Raw genomic sequence first — 22243 nt, forward strand, 5'->3', positions numbered from 1 at the left:
TTAAATGTGTACTATGCAAAGAAAGATCTAAAAGAGTACTATATAAAACCGGTGGCAAAATTTTCAGTGTGCTGCTTGCAAACTGGCTTTCCCCCCCCCAGGACTTCTATGCCCCATGCACTGTGCTCTGTTAGATGCCTGGCTATAAAATTGTGAAAATGAAGGCTTTTCTGGTAGCAAAAGGGTTAAGTTCTTTTTGCTTTACCAGTTTCAAATTACAATGAGAAGCCTCTTCTTTCCCAGCAGGGTTGTGCTTACATTACTCTTTAGATCTCCCTTGAAGAGGGCTGGTATATTTGTGCCTGCTGGAGGTGGAATTAACAGTTAGAAGGAGAAAGGGAGTGAATGGACTTACAGGAAGGTTTTCAAGTAAATTCAGGGAAACACATTTACTTGAATAGTACAACCTTGAGTCTTATTTTACACTAAGACGACACAAAAGACGTTAAAGTTATCACCAAGCTGCCGGACAAATATATATTCCAACACCAAGGTGCAGATCAGCATAGATCTGTGATTCAGAAATCAGGATTTGTCTTGGAAAGAGCTCAAGGGTTGAGAAGAACTCAAGAGCAAGTGAAGATAACTTTGGGAACTACAGTTTATCAGAAGATCAACTTTCGTTGATTCAAATACCAAAGGCCTGATTAGCATCAATCCATATAGGAATGCATAGGTCATCTGATCAAATACTATTAGCCTTCTTCTGCTACATCAATGCAGGAAAAACTCTTACCAACTGTGGATAATTGGAAATCCAAGTTTCAGCTTTCTTAGAAATAACTACTCTTGACATATTCCCAAATATTTAAAATAGGACAGGAAAAATCAGTGAGGATGTTATGTTCAGAAATGTCACTGTCATGAAGAATAGGTAAATTTGTTTTTTCAGCTACTGGGAAAGCATACCTCCTAGGAACTTAAGATTTTTTTTTTTTTTTTAAGAGGACAAGAAGGACTAAAAATATCAACTTCTGCTTTTGGACAAAAATGCATCTGACTGTATTTCTACTTAGGAGTATTGTGGGTTTCCTCTGGAGCTGCTGGGTTCTAGTGGGTTATGCAAAAGGAGGTTTGGGAGACAATCATGTTCACTCCAGTTTTATTTATAGAAGACTACGGAACCACGAAAGACGGGAAATACAGAGGGAAATTCTCTCTATCTTGGGTTTGCCTCATAGACCCAGACCATTTTCACCTGGAAAGCAAGCTTCCTCTGCACCTCTCTTTATGCTGGACCTATACAATGCTATGGCCAATGAAGAAAATCCCGAAGAGTCGGAATACTCAGTGAGGGCATCCCTGGCAGGAGAGACCAGAGGAGCAAGAAAGGGATACCCAGCCTCTCCCAATGGGTACACTCGTCGCATACAGTTATCTCGAACAACTCCTCTCACCACCCAGAGCCCACCTCTAGCCAGCCTACAGGATACCAACTTTCTGAATGATGCTGACATGGTCATGAGCTTTGTCAATTTAGGTATGTTGTTCTTTTATTTGTTAAACTGTGTTATTACTAAGTGGAAGTTTTTCTAATAGTAAAGTAGCTGCCTGGTAGGTGGTCATGTTTATATAAAGTCATTTTCTATAACTCTCTTCTCTAGCTTCTGTTTCCTTTCTTTCATTGATACAATGTAAGATTGTAAGATTTTGCTTTAGGCAACAAAGTCATACACACAGGTACATATATTTAATTTTTTAAATATAAAAAGCTAAAATTAAACACTTACGGTTGGGTAGTTTTGGGTCCTTTTAGATCTTGTTAAAATTTCAGTCTTGCTTTAATGTATGAATAAACAGGCAATAGTCTACAAAAAAAAAGGAAAATTTATGAGGATAGTTGTGCTATGGGCAAAAAAATAATAATACAAATAAAAAAGAAACAAGCATTTGCAGATTGAAAACTAAAGTGACTTTCTGAAACATTTTTTTGTTAGCAACTTAACAAACATGTAAGTATACGTTTATATGCTACCTAAAAACTCTCATTTGGGCGAGTCAGCTACTGTGAAAATATCAACGTGCAATTAACTGAGATAAAATAATGCTGTAAAAGATTACTATCAAAGATTTTCAGGGAGAGATTCTGAAACTGTGAAAAATATTTTGGAAAAGAAGCTTCAAACTAACATTTCTTAACTTCTTAATGATGAAAAGATATCATACCCATTTGATTATTTCCAGAAGCAAGAGAAATATAAAGCATGCTATAATGGTCTTTACTTATGCAAGAAATTTTCCTTTTCCTTTAAGATAAGAAATGAATTGAAAAATTCTTTGATGAGCGGCATTATTAGAGAATAATTTTTTTTAAATTATGTTTTACTCAATGCTGGTCCTTTCATGGTAGTTTTAAAATATTGACAGTATCAAATGGTAAATTAGTGCCCAATATTTCATCTCTCAAAAATATTAAGGAATTACCAATTTAAAGAGACTTCACAAGGGCTGTAGTTTTAAAAAATGTTTTAGTAGAGGCTAAAGATGAAAATTCACTATCTTCAGACATTCAAAAAATAATGGTATATAGTTAGCTTTGAAGACAAATTTTATGAACAAATTTAATCAACTTGAAAGAATTAGAAACATTTTAATGTAAGAACTTTCAAAACTTTGTTTGAAAACTGCAATCTGCTTTGACTTAAAATTGACATGTTTTATTATACTTAATTAAAAACTTCCTTGTATAATATCTCAAAGAAAATAGTCTTTGAAAAGTCAGATAACAACAAATTCAAGTACATGAATGCTTTTATAAAACATGTTGCTTAATATGCTCTGCTCATTTGCTCTTAGCAATCACAGCATGAAGGATAAGGTGCTTAATAAATCATATTTCATGTTGCTAGAGACAAAGCTCTCATTATTAAGTTTTAGTAAGTCATCATTGGTTGCCCTAATCAGGTGTCCTGGAGGCGTTTTCTTCTACATATAATTAACAGGTTTCATTTGGAACTTTCAAGCCATTAAAATATGGCTTAGTTCTAAATTAGTTTGATTGCTTTTTCCTAGTATAAGTGGTATGCTATGTGGCTCATGGCATATTTTACTTTGTTGCAGTTTCTAAAGCATTATTCAATAATTTAAAGGAGTTTTAATATTCTAATAGAAGAATTTCAATCTAGCATGGATTTACATATGCATAAAATAAATCACTGAAAAAATTAGTTCAGGTCACCTAAAATCTAACAGGGCAGAATGTGTTACGTACTTTAAAAAACAATAACTCAGTCACGAATCTGTTCTAAAATATATATTTTATTGAAATCAAATATTTTGATCATTCACAAAAGAAATGTATTTGTTTTAGAAAGGAATTAAGTATGATTTTTGAATCTGTGTGCCATTACTTTTTATACATTTACACAAAATAAGAAAGCCAAAAACAATAATAAACAGTTTTATTCAGTGACTTCTAGGACTGTTTTTATCATTAAAGAATACTTACATTTTTAAATCAATGAAATTTTGGTTGTATTGTTTGGATTATACCAACAAAACAGTTTACTAGCTATACCATGAAGCACAATTATTCATTTTACTCTAGAGAAACAATATCAGATATAAGCTTTAGGAGATATTTATTTTTATCATGCTTGAACTGCTGAATAGTGATTTATCCTCATTAATGAATCATATTATTTTTTCTTTATTTAATAATTCCAAACTAAATGTCTCATGTGAAATTACTGACAAATTGATTCTGATACTGAGTTTTTCCAAGTAGTCTCTGAGGAAAATTGAACCACAATTTTATTTTATCCTTAGACCTTGCCTTCTAATATATCCAAAGCTTACAACCAATCACTACTTAGTAAAAGGCTTTAACTTCTGTATTTCTTCCATAATAAAATAAGTCAAAGCAGACTTAGAATAAGGTAAAAGTGTAATATCATGATTAACTGCACTAAGAATTTCAGTGGTTCTTAATGTATCATTCATTAACAAATAGTATTTTTTTTAATGTTCTTATAAGACTCAGGAGGATTTTATTTATTTATTTATTTTAGTGTCTTAAAAGGTATGTATATAGTGGGGACTAAGGGCAAATGATCAAATTAGCAACAGGCAAGGGATTTGTATTGAGGAAGTCACCTGGATATTTAAATATGTGAAAAGAATCTGTTGACAGTTCCCATAATAAGCTTAATTACATTAAAAGGATATGGTAGCATCCTTTATATTAACGCAAATATGTGTCATTTTCAAGTCAAATGATGGATTTTCTTTATCTTATCATTCAGAAAGACATTTTTTCTAACATTAGTTTTGCTCATCAAGAATTAAATTAATTTAAACTCCGAATCATTTAACAAAATATCTATTTTTAAAAATTTCAGATGAGATTAATTTTTTGTTCATAAATGAAAAATAGATGAATATTTCCTAAAAAAAAAAAATAAAATGTGAATAAATTGTCTTAAGGCCCATGTAAACAACTAAACATGAGAACAAGCACCTTATTTTGACCCTTAAGTTGTTTTAGTGATTTGTGCACTTTGAAGAGGCAAATATTAATTATTGTGTGAAGAGAAACTTTCCACTCTATTGGATTCATTATTTTTAGGCCAATTTTTGTCAGTCTCCTAGTGTCCAGCTCTTACAGGTTGACTCTCCTGCTTTGTCCCTAAAACTGTTGACCATCCCAGGCATCTTTGCTCAGTCAATACCATGTTATTTTGTTGAGAACAAAAATATCTTTCTGGTAAATCTTTTCTTTTTTAGCCATCTTTTTCAAAAATATTAAGGGTTAGTTTATATATCAGATATCTATGCAAATAAAAGGGAAGATTAGGGAACTTGCTTGCAATTTTAAGTAAATCTTGTTTACATTAAGATAAACACGTGGTGTATTTCTAAGATCTTTTAGTTAGAAAGCACTTTTGTTTGATTACTTGGCAATAGTACAATTAAAATGATACAACATTGTAGATGTTTTAGAGGAAAGTACAAAAAACAGTGAACACAGGAAATTTACTTTCATAGTATTCCTTGTCTACATGTATTTCTCTGGTAAAGACAAACTTTGGGTTTTTTTTAATGGTTTCTCATCATTCTCATCAAGTTGGCTTGGAGTCAAAAACTTCTTAGATATATTTCAAGAACATGCATTAATTCTAAAGCATGAAAGTACATGAAGGTGATGCCTAGATTTTTTCATATTTTATAACAACATATTTAGCACGTTAAGATAGGAAATAGAAAAAAAATACTTTCAAAACTTTAAATTAAACCCTTCTCCTCTTACTTCCCCAAATCATTAAACTCTCCTGGTACTAGACGAAAAAAATGCTTATGTTCTCAGTTGACAGGTTTGAAAGACATCATTGATATTTATTGTTGCTTTTGGCTGACTCAAGTGCCCAGTGGAGAGGAATTTATACACAGATCTACCTAAAGATGCCTATCTGTGTAGTCTCTCCAACAGGGTTATTAACACTTGTGTAACATAAACTTACCTGTAAACACATGCAAGATTTTTTTTTGGGGGGGGGCAGTGATAGGAAAGGAGACAAGATGCTCTAAAGCCATTATAGTACATATTCATGGATATGCCTGGAATAACAAATGCTGATATTGGGTAAGACAATATTTCTTTAACACCTTTAACTTTTGAAGAGAAAATAAGTTGCTGAGGGTGGAAATCTTTTTACTCTCTTCTTCAACAACCCTTGGCGTTCATGAATGTGACCCAAGGGATTCTTGTTCTTTAAAGCCACATTATTGTCAAATGATGGGCATGGCTGCAGCGATAACTATAATCATGTAGTTTAATTAAAAGCTTTTTGCTCATCTTAATGGTCACTCACAAATAGCCAGTTGTAAAAGTTTATTCAGAAGTAACAGCTGGAACTGTGAAGGTATGATAATATAAACGCAGAGGGCTTAGGGCTGCCTCACCCACCACCTCCAGTTCCCTCCTTTCATTCTTCCATTTTTTCAATATTGCCTCCCTCTCCCACTTCCTCCCCTCACATTACTTGGCCTTTCCTCTTTAATTTGATGGTCTCTCTACCTCCAGGCTTTCTTGGCACCCCTCTCCTTACTGTCCCCACCCCTTCCTGGGGTCTGCCTTTGGTCCTTGTTTCTTCATAGCTGGAGGCTGAGATTAGCTGAAAATCAATTAGTTACAGCTTGATCATTTAGGTGCAGTCTCCTGTTTCTCTGGAGTTGAGAAGGAAAAGGTTATGATGTGCCAATTGCAGCCTCCACCCATCAGGGGAAAAGCTCCCCAGGGCATCAGAACTTCTCTGGCTGTTGCCATCCCCTGGAATTGTTTCTCCACCATCCCATTCTTCTTTGCCTCCTCACCTCTCCCTGAGGATCCCATTGACAGAACTTAATTGTTTTTGCCTTCCCTATTTTATTACATAATTAAAATTTAAAAGGGGAAATTTAAGGGAAAGTAAGAAAAAAAAAGAACTGCAATACTGAACAAAAATAACACTAAGAAAAAATGCAATCCTCTGTTAGTTTATAAAACACTTTAGCTTACCTTATTTTTATTTCACACTCATGTCACATCTGTGAAGAGATTATTTCCTTTTTTTTAAGTTGAGAAGAGAGGATGAGGGAGGATAAAAAGAACAAGAGCAGAGAACAATGAGGATGAGACAGAGAAAGAAATAAAATATATTTTTTTAAAAAGGCCCTTGGAAGAAAGAAAATGAACGAAATGAGTCATCCGAGGCTGGTCTTTGGGTGTGCAGGTAGAGGATGTGTTGGGAAATCCTCAGTCTACCTCATACTGACACAGCAGCTAATTCCACATCCCAACCACATCAGCTCCAGGGGAAAACCCTTTCATCCTTCCACACTAAAATACCAAAGTGGGGAAAAGGGAGGGGGGCTGTGTGTGTGTGTGTGTGTGTGTGTGTGTGTGTACAAGGAGCGTACAGACGGGCTACTCACATTTACAGTCATAAATAATGTAGTGGCTCAGCTTGAAAAAACCACAGGTTAAAGGAAGAGGCTTCCCTGACACACAGAGAGGGGCTGAGATCAGAGAAGCCTCTGAAAGGGTTGGAGCCAAACAATGAATCCCTTGTTCTAAGTCATATTTATGAGTGCTTCTTTGCACCTTAAGTTCATATTTTATTGGCTGGGCTGTGGGGTTTCCCCATTTGCTCATCTCTTAAAATAATACCCTTGGCTGAGATGTCCTTTAAAATGTACCAGTCAGCGCTGACAAATGGCTCCTTTATTTGGGGAAAAGGAGATCTGTTGTGATTTTTGATGCCAGATTGGGATGTGTAAGATCCAGTTGTGGATCTTAAAGTTGTGAGAGGAAGGTAAAAATAATAATTGGAGTATTTACCTGCCTTTCTCAGAGATGTCTTACCCATAAGAGTCCATGTAATCGGTAGTCACCCCTGACTTGTAGGAGTCTTGTCTAAATGATTGTGGTAAAATTATACCTAAGAAATTGGAAACAAAATCTATTAAAGTGTGTAATGTTTAATATGAAGGAAAAAAACCCATCTCTGATTAGTCAGAAGGATCTCTAGTGGTTTGGGGAGAAAGGAAAATGACAACAACCCTCCATAACCAAGGAGAGGAAGGTAGTGAGTTGTGTAAACATTACATAAAAGTTAAAAACCAAGACCTTATATGATTTTAAATAATTTGGTTGGTATAGAGACTGAACTAGGGTATGTGCTATTTTATAATTTCTAAGATGGTGAAGATCCCTGTCTTCATGATGATGTGGCCTTTCATTTTTCTTTTAATGAGCAGCAAAGTGTTGGTCCTTGCAGTAGAAGAAACAACTGTAAATTAGAAATAAGTGAATCTAATTAAATTAACTCTTAGATACTGTGTTTATTTAACTTCTTTCTGGAAGTAAATAACTTTTATTGTTCTTGCTGTTTCCCAGCTTCCCCGGAGTTGTTAGGAATAAAGAAAATAGTTTGAGAAAGGCAAGATAAACAGATGCAAGTCTCATTTAGATTTTATTCAGAACTAAGAGACTGGTCAAAATCAAAAGATTTATTAACATTTACAAACACCGTCAGCTATTCTTACACTGTATGATATGAGAAATTCAGTTTTATTTGCTCTGCACAGGTTTTCTGTCCCTATTGTAACTTTGTGATTAGCCTTCCTATGTAGGAGACACTGTTATTGCCAGTCTTAAGTCCATGGTATATTACTGCTCACGTGGCTTTAAGGTTTAATTATAGATTCAACCTGATTGTGTTCCTTTCTGTTTCCATGGCAGAAGCAGTAGAATGCCTGGATTGGAATCTCATATCCTACACTTTCTAGCAATGTGACCTTGGGCAAGTTACTTAAATTCTCCCTGTGCCCCTGGTCCCTTATCTAAAAAATGCCAATAATAAGCATGTCTTCCTCATTGGGTGTGGAGAGGATGAAATGAGTGAATATGCATATAAATTTAAGAATAGCAGTTGGGACATAGTGAGCCCTCAGCAAATAGCTGTTATTGTTACTAGCGTTGCACGTCTCCAAAGGCTGCGCTGCATCAGCAAGAGTGGCTAAATAGTTTGTGGGGCCTCTTGTTCAAAAATGATCAAGAATTCCAACCTAGAGGAAGCAGAGTATAAGCTCAAGCATGAGGTCCTTCTGAGTGCGGGGCCCGTGCAACTGCCCAGGTCACACACCAGAGAAGCCAGCCCTATGTATTTGATTACATGTTGTGACAGCAGGAACCATGCCCTATTCATCCCCTTTTTATCCCCAGGGGTGTATCAGTGTCTCAGAAGGAAAGAGACATAGCATGTGCAAGCTGAATCATCTGAGGAGAGTTTACCTAATGTTGTAAGGTTTATGATGTCCTGGGCAGAGCTTTCTGGCAAAATGGGATAATGCAGCACCTGGAAGAGCAGAGGAGCCTTCCTTCAGTACTTCTGGGCAGGGAATAGAAACAGTTACCAGAAAACTCAGAGGAGAGCTGCATGGGGAAGGTATTCTGACAGGAACTGTGGCTTTTGTGAGAGAGATGCCAGGCAGCCAACCTCTAAATACTCAGCAGGGAAGGCAACCAAGGACTAAATACTCAGCCCCTACTTTTCTGCCATGTTCCCTTTGGCACCGAAAGCCACAGGGTGATGGAGCCTACTGGTGGAGCTCATGAAAGTCCGCTTCCTGGTGCTGAGAGCAGAGGAGAGAAAGGTGGAGAGTGGATCTTGAGGCACAAACTGAAGATATTTGGCACAAATGGGTAAATGAATATTAGGTGTTTAGTCAATGGAAGTTCTAGAATCACTTCAGTTTCAGTGCAAGTTAATTATATGTCTGTGTATGTATATGTATGTGCACATATATGTGAACCTTCTTTGTCCTGCTAATTTATTATAAAATTCAAGAGATAATCATGATTTAGTGTGGGAGTTAATAACTTCACAAGTTAGTGAAGTGACAAAATAGGCATGACATGCTGAAAAAATTCTTAGATCGTATATGGATCAGTAATTTCATGTGCCATATTAAAACTATTTTAGAGCAAACTGAAATTAACAACAAAAAAACAAAAATCCGGGGAGAAGTAGCACTTGCAGATCCCAGGACAAACAGTGGACTACAATTGCCAACCAGAAAACTCAGTGTAGAAAGCACCAGCACATGCAAATATGCAGAGCAAATACCAAGAGCAGTCTATTTTTTCAATCTTTAGGTCTGCTTGTTCTCAATCCTGTGTCTTTCTTCCTGAAAAGACCCATGACTACGTGTTAAAGCGTTTTGAATTCTGAGTGGAATCAGACGTCTCCTCCACAGTTAATGTTGCAGGCAGAAATAATGTTAGGATGAGGCAAATTGGGATTATTGTTGTTCTTTGCTACCTGTCCTTTCCTCGGGCAGTGTTCTTGGGACTCAGCGAGGCAGAATTTACTGGAGGAGCAGGTATGGCTGCAGTTTACTTCTCATGAATAACCGACTGCTAAGCCTTGAGGTCCAGAGCCTTCCCCCCACTGCCCTTGAATCACACACAAGCACACAGGAGAAGGGCCCCTTTCCAGTATCGTCTACGTTCCCCTTCAAAGTGCTAAGGGTGGTGATTTTAACCCGATTTTACATCTGTAATTATCACAAGCAGCGGAAGAGAGGGTTCAACTTGGAAACTGTGTAGCTTCCTCTACAAATGACCTTGATGCGGGCACTGAAGACGCATTTAGTGGGGAAGCAGGAAGGTCTGGTTGGCAATGAAATCGGCTTTAGGGTTCATGTCTTGTAGAAGTTTTCTGTGCTCAGAGGGAAGAGGGATTATTCAGTTCTTTGACTATCTCAGTAGGGTGTAAGCATAGGGCTTTTCGGATAACAGCTTTGCATACAGCTGCATATCCTTGAGCAAATTGTGTCCCTTTTACTGGAACTGTTGCCTTCCTCTGTCAAGTGGAGATCCTAATACAGAAGTGTCCTCAATGAGGTAAGGTTAAAGACCGTAAACCTTCATGAGAGAAGTGCTCAATTCACAGCCACCACTCCTACGACAACTGCTTCTACTAGAGTAGAACCTATGGTGTTCTTGTGTCGGAGGAGATCGACACCCCGTCCGCCAGTCTTGGACAAGTAAATCCTTGCTGAAATTGCGGAACATTATGCACATGACTTTTCCTCTACCCAAAAGAAAATGAACCCTTGAATTTCCCTGACTCTGTCTCGGAGTTGGGCTGTTGGTGGTTTATATTTCCTCATCAGGGTGTCCTGGGAAAAAAAAAACCAGTCCTCGACAGAGCCTATAGGTAACTGTGGGGCTTCCCTTTGAGCGCCCAGGGGCAGCAGTTTCCGTGATGTACCGCTGAAAGGTGCTTTCCATGTTACCTTAGTTCCAGATATTACCTGTTCTATTTCCTTGTCTGTTATGGGGAAGGGCACACTGATTGCAGGCCGAAGTAATAATATACAATTAGAAAATATTTGGTTGCGAAGGCATAGGCACTCTCTAAAAGACCCTTTGAAAGAAGGAAAAAAGTCTCGAGGAGTTTTAATGCTTATTTTCATAAGTCAACTTATTTTTTTAGTTTTAATATTTTAAAAAGTTGATTTATGATGAAAATCTTGGTGAATAAGCTCCTGAACTCTAAATAGAAAAGCTGCTCTGTTCAAATGATCACGGAATCCAGGAAATTTTTGTATTGTGTGTAACTCAAATCGTGTTTGAATGTATGTTTTTCTAATTTGTGGCAGTTCTTATTACTATTTGTATTATCATTATAACTTTGTTTCTATTTAATACCATTTAGCCTTAAGTATTTTGACTTTCCTAGACTGGGCTGTTTTTTGTTTTGTTTTGTTTTTGCAGATGACAGTCACATCTTTTTATTACTTTCTTGAATTGCTTTGTGTTACAATATTTTGAAGCAGGATGGGAACTTACGGGTTTGATCTGAAAAGTTGAACAAGAGGCATACATGTTTACAGTATCCATATTGTAAAGCCATCACATTGACTTTTGATATTTTATAATACATTGAGTGGGAAAATATGAATTTACTGGGTTTTTTTTCATGATTTGATAGCATGCTGAAAGATTATCTTGGCTAAATATTTCATTGTGATGAGTAAAGTTCTTAAAATAAAATATGGATTCTAACTATATGTGTGTGTGTATATATATATATATATATATATATATATATATATATATATATATATTGACCTATTCAAATCAACATGTAAGATGTTTCTCTTCTACATTGCTGTGTCAAAGCAGTTATCATTCTACTGTTATCAATTACTCTGAGGGAGAACTTACCGGAATTAAGCAAATCATTATCATTCTGTTGTGTGTGCCTGTGATACATTTAAAGTATAGGACATTGTCACATACACATCATTTAAATTATGGTCTAGTTGTAGCAGTAGTAATTAAAGCAACGAAAGCAACAATAAACATAATCCCTATGCCAGAAACTGGACTGAGCAATTTGCATACATTATGTCAATTAATTTGCATCTCAATTGTATGCATAAATATTTTTCTTCTCCTATTTTGTTGATGTGAAAATTGAGACGTGATCAGAGATTCAATAACTTACAAAGGTCACCCAACTGGTAAATGGCAGAATCTGTACTGGAACCGTGATCTGTCTGGCTACTACTCTTTAGCTTGGTAACCTACTCCCAAAAAATGTGTAATTTTTAATCGCAGTGACGATAATGGTTTATACTTCTGGAAAGCATCTTTATGTACCTTACGTGGTTTTATCTGCCTCGCTTCAGTGTCTAGCACTCGCGGAAGTAGATATGATTCCACAGTCTACAGCTCTGAAAACTAGAGCTCTGAAAGGTCATTCATTCAGTCATTTGACAAATAGAAGCTGATTACCTACTAGGGACCAGGCACTGTGCGAAAGACTGTGCCTGTTTTACTGCCAACATCACAAGGCAAGAGAAGCGAGGTCTAGGCCCAGAATCCCTGGTTCTTGTGCCAGGATTTTTTTGCTCAATGTCACATACTTTGAAAAAATCCACACAAAAATTCCAGCACCATGTACAATTAAAAGCACTCACCAGCATTATTTGCAAGAATGTGTTTTGTTATTTAAGTAACCAGGTACAATGAACCTTCTGGGTATAGGGAAAATATTTTTCAAATCTCAATCCCTTTAAATGAATTTAAAATAAATAAATAAGAGCCCATTACCAGCAAACAGAACCTTAGGAAGACTGTTAGTCCAAAAGGCAAAGAACAAAGGTAGAACCACGCTTCAGCAAAGCTTAGGGGCTCTTTCAGAAACCTGTGTTTGTAGCTGTGGGGTTTTTTATTCGTATGGAGGTTCCAGTGATTTTAAAGGTAGTATCTAAAAGCACTGTTTGCTTACTGCACATTCCAGAGCATACGTTTGGCTTAAACACTCATTGTTTATTTGTGTTGTACTGAGGAAAGAAGGGCAAAATGTCATACACTTTTTCAAAACGAAGTTGTTTGATCTGGCCTTCATCTCAACCCCTGACCTTACCTCACTTCTTCATTTGTGTGCTAACAAGGTTGTGTCCAGTGTTTACTTTGTTACTGTACACACTGAACATGATGTGGATTCGAGTGATACTCCGAGTCAGTGGAGACACATTTTATAAAGTCAAAACTGGTAGAGTGTTCCAAGAATTGGTATAAAGACCTCTTTGATTAGGTTGCTTTGAATTTACTCAGGATATTAGGCATTAGGCAATTATTGCTTCACGTTTGAAGTGACTGTGGGGGAAAATGGCCTAATATTTTACTAGTAGGTTACTCTTCACCATCAGGCTGCTGTGCCTGGGGAGTAAATATTTTCACAAAACACAAATCCAAGTCTGCTGACCCGCCATCACTGTTATTATCAATCCACAAAACACCAGATTCTCCAAGTGAAATACTAAGAAGAGGAAAAGCACTCAAGACGGATCATGGTTTCTGCTCTCCTTGGAATTTGCTGTCTCCCATAGGTAGCATGTATCCAGTGCTCATGAAGCACAGGACAGGGCGCTATCAGCCTTTCAAGTGTTCACTCATTTGACTCTCACAAAATGATCCATTCAGAGATGAGGAAAGTGAGACCCAGTGATGTTACACCTTGTAAGAGGAGGAACTGGATTCAGAGTCCAAGCTCTTCACTGCTGTGCCGGGTCGCCTTTGTGAATGCAATTGGGAAGGCTGTGATTGGGACATTGTTTAACCTCTTTGTAAAGTTCTATGTATTTCCCCATCACTTCTTGTACTGAAATATTTTCACTTCATTAGCCATTCTTCATATTTTAGGGAAAAATTGCTAAATAGTGAGCTTACCAAGAGTCTTATCCCTGGAGTTGGGCTCTTACAGGCCTTCCTCTGAACTGGGAGGCCGTGGCCTTTTGAAGAAGGCAAATATTCACACTACTCACAGGCAGAGGGGCAGGAAGCTCTTTGCAACACCAACAGTACTGACCCTGGGGCCTGCAACCAGCTGAGGGAAGGAAAAGTAATCTGTGTTGATTCCCAACTTCAAAAGATAGACTTGACATGAAGAGGAGTGATGTTTAGCAAAATGGAAGAGCGGCAGAACCTCAAAGTTACAAACAGTAAAAGACCTCAAAAGCTGAGGTTGGAGATTGGAGCAAACCAATAGTGGTTGATTTGGATGCTGGGCAGCTACCAACTTGCTGGCCAGTATCGAGGCCCCTCGAGCATGCTGTCCTCTAGCCTCGGATGAATATCCTTGGCCTACCTAATTATTGGCTGGAGAATCTCATGAGAAACCTGCTAAAGTGGAAGTTTGGGCCGCAGGACCCCCTACAACCTACAGATTAGGAAATTCCTCTTGCTGAAGGTAGAACTCTGGCCTCTGCTTCATCCAACTAGTTACAGCTGACATCCCCTCTGTGTTCTACACAATGCTGGACCCTCCACAGCTCATACACATCTCTTGATCTGTAGCAGCTATAACCCTCTCTCTGGCATGTGTAAAGTGAGCTCCTTTCACATAACTCACTCATTTCCCCCGTATCAAGTGAAAGCTAAATATATTCTTTCAGCTCCTTGGGTGTATTATGAATTAGAGGCTAAGGCCTTGGGATAATTAATTTTTTTTTCCAAAAGGAAATATTTTGGGGTTGACAACATTTCTCAAAGCGAAATGATAAAGTTCTTGAAGACAATTCATTTTCAGCTCTCCTCAGCAATCATTCCAAGCAAGGAAAGTCAAGAGGAACTATAAAAAGCAGATATCATAGCTAACATATCAACCTGTACCTAAACTCCTGAGCATTAACCTCTGCTTTGCAAAGCAAGCCAAGAGTTAGCTGCAGAGTAAAGATGAGCATTTAGGATGTCACCTGCTACTTTGTAACAATTCTGTTTCTTTATCTCTTTCTCTATTTGCCTTTACCTAACCACACCTACACAATCTATGGATTGTAATATAAGAAATATCAATAGTATCAGTATTTGATTTTTAATTATTTAGACTGATTACTTAGGAAGACATATGATAAAATTATTGCTTATGAATAGGTCAAAATCATATTTAATTTTAATTCAACTTTCATTGACACATAATAATTAAAGCACATGCTAAGTCATAATTACTTAAATCTCTTGGGCACTTCAATCACAATCCGAATTTCCTAAAGTGTACTTTTTTTTTTTAAAGATTTATTTACTTGAGAGAGAGAGCATGCGCGTGAGTGGGGGAGGGGCAGAGGGAGAGAATCCTCAAGCAGACTCGCCGCTCTGCCCGGAGCCCCATGCAGGGCTGGATCTCACCACCCATGAAATCATGACCTGAGCCAAAATTAAGAGTCTGCTGCTTAACTGACTGAGCCACGCAGGTGGCCCTCTTAAGTGTATTTCATTGAGAGCATTGCCACGTCTTCTTAAGAGTTGTTATCTGAAATTTTATAGTCAAATAAGTTTGGATTGTGCTGAGAGACAGTAATTAAATTGATTTTGATATTTCCAAGAGGAAACGTCTCAGTATCTTTATTATGCTGATGAGCATTGTGAATCTCTGCAAAGATTATGAACCATATGCTCATATGGTTTCACATGCACATTGCACTCTGAGACTCACCTAACTGAGCACCATGGGTGCCTAGAATTATGGAGAACTCACTCTGAGAAATACTCTTCCATGTGGAAATACTAGTTTATAAAAGCCATTTTGGAGATAAAGCAAGCAGAGCATTAAGATCATATAATTTATTGACACTGTGGTTACTTTATATCCAAATTGAAAAAAAGCAAGAAAAACATTTTAATTCCACTGTCTAGAACCAACCATTGTTCATACTTTTATATATATTTCCTTCTATACTTTAAAAATACATCTTTTTCATCAGGTTGAACAATGTTTATATAATGTGTTGTACTCTTTATTCTTAATTTTTTTTTTTTTACCATTTAAGTATCACTAATATACACTGTTATATTAGTTTCAGGTATAGGATATAGTGATTGACAATTCTATTACATTATGCAATGCTCACTACAATAAGTGCAGTTACTTTCTGTCAACATACATAGTTATTACAATATTATTGACTGTGTTCCCTGTGCTATATTTTTCATCTCCCTTGACTTGGTTATTTTATAACTGGTAGCTTGTACCTCTTAATCCCCTCACCTATTTCACCTATCCCCCCCACACCTCTCTCCTTTGGCAACCACCAATTTGTTTTCTGTATTTTTGAATCTGTTTGTTTTGTTTTTTAGATTCCACATATAAGTGAAATCATATGGTATTTGTCTTTCTCTGTCTTATTTCACTTAGCATAATACCCTCTAGGCCTAGCCATGTTGTCATAAGTAGCAAGATCTCATTCTTTTGTGTGGCTGAGTAATATAGCACATCTTCTTTATCCATTCATCTGTCGATGGACACTTAGGTTGCTTCCATATCTTGGCTATTGTAAATAATGCTGCAATGAACATAGGAGAGCGTATATTTTTTTGAATTAGTGTTTGCATTTTCTTTGAATAAGTACCCAGTGTGGAACTACTGGATCATTTGGTGTTTTCATTTTTAATTTTTGGGGGAACCTCCATGCTGTTTTCCATAGTAGTTACACCAATTACATTCCCACCAACAGAGCACCAGGGTTCCCTTTTCTCAACATCCTCACCAATAGGTTTTATTCCTTGTCTTTTTGATACTAGCCATTCTGACAGGTGTGAGATGATACCTCATTGTGGTTTTTTTTTTTTTTTTTAAAGATTTTAATTAATTTATTTGACAGAGAGAGAGAGAGCGAGAGCAGGAACACAAGCAGGGGGAGTGGGAGAGGGAGAAGCAGGCTTCCCGCCGAACAGGGAGCCCGATGTGGGGCTCGATCCCAGGACCCTGGGATCATGACCTGAGCCGAAGGCAGACGCTTAACGACTGAGCCACCCAGGCGCCCTCATTGTGGTTTTGATTTGCATTTCCCTGATGCTGAGTGATGTTGATCATCTTTTCATATATCTGTTGGCCATCTGTAGGTCTTCTTTGGAAAAATGTCTGTGCAGGTCGTCTGCCCATTTTTATTTGGATTATTTGTGGTTTTTTGGTGTTGAGTTGTATAAATTCTTTACATATTTTATTTTTTTATTATGTTCAGTTACATATTTTAGATGTTAACCTCTTATTGGATAAATCATTTGCAAATCTCTTCTCCCATTTTGTAGGTTGCCTTTTTGTTTTCTGGGTGGTTTCCATAGCTGTGTAAAACATTTTTATTTTGGTGAAGTCCCAATAGTTTATTTTTGGTTTTGTTTCCCTTGCCTGAGGAAACATATTCATAAATATGTTGCTAAGGCTGATGTCCAAGAGACTACTGCGTATGTTTTCTTTTAGGAGTTTTATGGTTTCAGGTCTCACATTTTAGATCTTTAATTAATTTTGAGTTTATTTTTGTGTATAGTGTAAGAAAACGGCCCAGTTTCATTCTTTTGCATGTAGCTGTCCAGTTTTCCCAGAGCCATTTATTGAACAGACTGTCTTTTTCACATTGTATATTCTTGCCTCTTTGTCATAGATTAATTGACCAAATAGGCATGGATTTATTTCTGGGCCCTTAGTTTTTCTTGATTTTTTAGTATATGATTTTTCTCATTTGTTCATTTGCTCTTTGTGAGCACATTTTTGATGACAAATATGATTTCACCTCAATAATTCACCATTTATATAAACATTCTTTTATTACAGGGCATGCAATTTTTCCAGTTTTTACTATCATATATTCTGTTGCAATGTTTATCTGTATATATAAGTTTTGTAAACATTGCTACACTTTCTGATCATTTCCTTAAAATATGTTCTTAGAAAATGAATCATTCAAATGAAAAGTACTATGATTTTTTAAATCTCCTGAAATATATTACTAAGTTGTGTTTTAGCAAATTTGTTTTTTTAATACGTGCACCAGCAAGTAAATGCTAATGCTATTTTATCAAACTGAAACCTAAATTAAATATGATATATTTACACTCTTAATAATCTAAAACTTATGTTTTTTTAAAATTTGTATTTCTTCTGAGATTGATTTTTTATATGTTTGTTAGCCACTTATATTTTCTCTTTGGGAAGTTTTATGCTATTTTTGTTCATTTTTTTTAATTTGCCTTATTTCATGGTTGCTTATGCTTAGAAATCCCTCCTGTGACAGGATATTTAATAATTATTCACCTTTTCCCCATTTTTATGCTTGATTTCTTACTTTTCCCCTAACTGGTCTTTTGCATATAATAGTCACATAAAAACATTTTCAAATACTTAAGAGTTTGTAAAATATATCTCCCACATTCCATTTTAGAAAGAATTGCTCGAAGGCATGCCATGGCAGATTACTGAAATAGAAATTAAGAAGAATGGGGAATTCATGGTCTTCGAGGAGACACAGTTTAAGAATTAAAATCAGCTGAGCAAATGGATTTGATCTAAATAAACTTATGCCCAAATGCTCTGTAATTTAATTATAAAACATGCAGACACATATGACCTAAGAACAATTGGAATGCTGAAGTGTCCTAAGTATCTCATAGATTATACTCCATTAAAGGCCCATTTTTGGGATTGGAGGGAATGAGTACTAAGTACGTGCACATATTATGTTTTAATGCAACAGCAATTGCCAACATTTGGCCACAAATTACATCCCCCGGTTTAGTATCCAAGTTTGATTTTTTTTTATTATGTTAATCACCATACATGACATCATTAGTTTTTGATTAAAGAGGGCACGTTCTGCATGGAGCACCGGGTGTTATACGCAAATAATGAATCATGGAACACTACACCAAGTTTGATTTTTGAGTCTAAGCCTTCGTTGCTTAGAAGAAGCCCAAGATATTTCAGAATCACTTTTTTTGTCATCCGCGGTTATTTAAATGATCTCAATAATTGTGGTATATTCACAACCCAATTTCATCACCTTAACCTCTTTCGCACCTTCCAGGTTGAGAGTGACATCTGAGGTTATGGAAAAGTCCCAGGGTACATCTGTGTATTTGTTAGAGCTAAATCTGGTCTCTAAATCAGGTTTCTTCATTATACATGTTCATCATTTTATCAACCTCTCTTAGCTTTGAAAAGTTTTCAATCATACATGATTTACTTTCTGAGTTTTGATACTGTAACATGGTGTAGCTTTTAAAAGACATTTCAGAAACAGAGATCCAAATTTAGATATGATAGTGTGCTAACTGCAATAGTAACTCGACTGAAGTGACAATCGAATAATTAGATAAATTCTGAATCAAAGAATAAAGTGTCTGAGACCTGTGCAAGTAGAAGAAAGCAGGGGTCAGAATTTTATGATAGCAAGTCTAGAATTCCAGGGACAATGAATGACATGGAACAGAACCAGTCACTATGATCACAAACTCTAAAACTCAACCAAGCTTCAGCACTGTTCTTTATATGGAAAGTGAGAAATCAAAATGCATAAAACATCCAATTCTGGAAGTATGAGTAAAAGTTGGTAGAAACAAAATTGTAATATGAACTCTTACCACACATTTAAAACTGCATAGTAGAGCACACACACAAATGTAATGATATACCTGAATAATGTAATTAATAAAGTTGAATTAATTGACATATCTCAAGGATTGCACTTTGAAATATATTGACATGTGTCAGATGGTGTAAAGATACAATTTTTTGAGATTCCATGAAATGTTTAGATAAATCGCTAATCACATGATATATAAATTTTAAAATATAAAAGTTATGGATATCCAGAAGCACATAAAACTATGTTCAGCATCATCAGTTATTAGGAAAATGCTAATTAAAACTGCAGTAAGATGCCACTACATGTCCTAGAAATGGCTAAAATGGAAAAAGGAAAAAAATAAAAACTCAAAACACCGACCAGTGCTGGCAAAGATATAGAGCTCTCATAAATTGTTGGTAAGAATGCAAAATGATACAGGCACTTTAAAAAAATCGTGAGTTTCTTGTATATTACACATACACTTGCCATTGTGACCCAGAAATCTCACTTCTAGATATTTACCCTAGAGCAATATTATCTTAGGTCACACAAAAACCTGTACATAAATGCTTATAGAAGCTCTAGTCATAATTACCCAAAGCAGAAAGAATTAATTGTCCTTCAATAGCTGAATGGTTAAACAAATAGTGGTATATCCATTCAATGAAATTCGCAACAATAAAAAGAACTATTGATATATGCTAAAACAGTTAAATCTAAAATACATTTTGCTAAGTGAGACATATCAGACCCCAAAGGCTACATGTTGTATGATTTCCTTATATGAAATTCTAGATAAAGCAAAACTCTGGAGATGGGGAACAGATGAGTGTTTGCCATGGATTAAAGGTAGGCAAGGAATTGACTACTAATGGAGCTGAGAAGCAGTGATGGAACCATTCTGTGTTTTGATTGTGGCGGCAGTCATAGAACTCTGCGTTTGCCAAAAGCCATAGACCCACTAGCATGTTTCCTTTGTAAAAGTAAATTACAGGGGACTCCTGGTTGCCTCGGTCTGTAGAGCATGAGACTCTTGATCCTGAGTTCAAGTCCCATATTGGGTGTAGAGCTTACTTAAAAATCGCAAAGAGGTAGGCATTTCATATGTTATATTTTATAATTAAATATTCATAAAATATAGAATAACTTTTCAAAAAATAAATCTTTGGGCTAAATTAAGAGAGAAGTTAAATGATTAAGGAATAAGATTTAGAAAATGCCATAATACATGAAAACTTATCAAAACATAACAGTGGTTGCCAAAGCTAAACTCTGTGATAAATTCATGCCTTCCGAGCTTGTGTCCTAAAAGAAAAAATGGAAATAAATATAGATAAATAAATTAAGCATTCTAGAGGTACCTGGGTGGCTCAGTCATGATCCCAGTGTCTTTGAGTTGGAGCCCCATGTCGGTCTCCCTGCTCAGCGAGGAGTCTGCTTCTCCCTCTCCCTCTGCCCCTACTCCTGCTCTCTCTCTTGCTCACTCTCTCTCAAATAAATAAATAAAATCTATAAAAAAAAATTAAGCATTCTATTCAATATACCCCATAAATCCTAAAAAGGTGACATACAGAAATAAAAACAAAATTTACTGAATGAGAAAACAAACTGTAGAAGTAATTCATCTAAGAGCTGTTAATTCAGAAGACCAAATAATCAACAAGCTTCTGGCAAATATTCGCAAAATAGTAAGAAAAGAAAATACAAAGAGAAATGATATATAATTATAAATATTGATTTAACACTTTATAGATTACTACATTAACTCTATGCTAATAAGCTGAAAATCTTAATGACATACCTCAGCAATTGAGAAACATGAATAAGTAACCAACATTGGTAATTATTAAAAGTTTGATCAAAACATTATTTTTTCAAAGTTTTGAAGTTTTGTCATTTGTGGAGGGGTAAAAAAAATGAAATAGAAAGTGAATGCTGCATAAACTGGCCCAGAATGCTAAAAACATGGCTACCTAGAAATTTGTAATAAATTAGCACACTTGGATAAGAAAATAGGAAAAAGAGATCATTTACTGCATGGCAGAAATCTTAATTAAAATTACTTGCAAATCAAATTTGAAAATCCTGTGGCAAAATCTTAATTAAAGTACTTGCAACATGAAATTAAATGTAACTTCAAATAGTCATTTATCTTTACCAGTTTAGCTTGATCCTAGAAATGAAAGGATGATTTAGTATCAGGGAATCTGTGAATTCAATAAATTACATAATCTTAGTTGATGGCATACCTAGAATACTAGACACTCAGAATAGATCATTTTAACATCTTGCTTCTCTATGTGACAAATTATTTTCAATAATAATCATGAAATTAATCCAGTAAAATAAAACCACAAAAATATAGTAAAACTTTTTTTATTGAATGACATATATATACACATATTCATATATATGTATGTTTGCCAATAAAATAATTTAAGATTACAGTATAAGAAAAGAGGTACTAAATTAACATTTGTAAATCATATTAATGCATTTTTTGAAATGAAAATAAAGAAAAATACTGACCAATATCAACATATTGGTCAAAGACATGAGAAATAACATTAGAGTTTCTGTTTTCAAGCCTTCTGCAAATGATTTTTTTAAAAAACTATATTTATGTTGGCAGCAGTATAGTTATTTTTGTCAATTTGTTTTCACTCCTACTTGATCAAAGAATAATTTTTATAAATTTTAATTTTGAGAAGTTACTTTTCGTACAGCAACAGATACGCAAATAGTTAAGGAAAGTCATAAACGTATGGTTAAATCTATTTTGAGAGTCACAAAATCCTGTTTTACTTTTCTAGAAATTGCAACTCTAGCTATCTGTGTTTCCTTGGAT

The 22243-nt window shown here is 35.7% G+C and overlaps 1 protein-coding gene across 2 annotated transcripts in view; it reads left to right on the forward strand.

Moving 5' to 3' along the window:
* The first annotated feature begins 278 nt into the window (after window positions 1–278).
* The window catches only part of BMP5 (bone morphogenetic protein 5), a 119177-nt gene continuing 97212 nt past the window's right edge, over window positions 279–22243 (forward strand). For both annotated transcript variants that reach the window (XM_036120597.2, XM_036120598.2), the window contains exon 1: window positions 279–1480. In XM_036120597.2, the coding sequence (XP_035976490.1) occupies window positions 991–1480 (490 nt within the window). In that variant the 5' untranslated portion in view covers window positions 279–990. The remainder of the gene's footprint in view (window positions 1481–22243) is intronic.

Source organism: Halichoerus grypus, chromosome 9 (assembly GCF_964656455.1).
Source record: "Halichoerus grypus chromosome 9, mHalGry1.hap1.1, whole genome shotgun sequence".
Taxonomy (NCBI): domain Eukaryota; kingdom Metazoa; phylum Chordata; class Mammalia; order Carnivora; family Phocidae; genus Halichoerus; species Halichoerus grypus.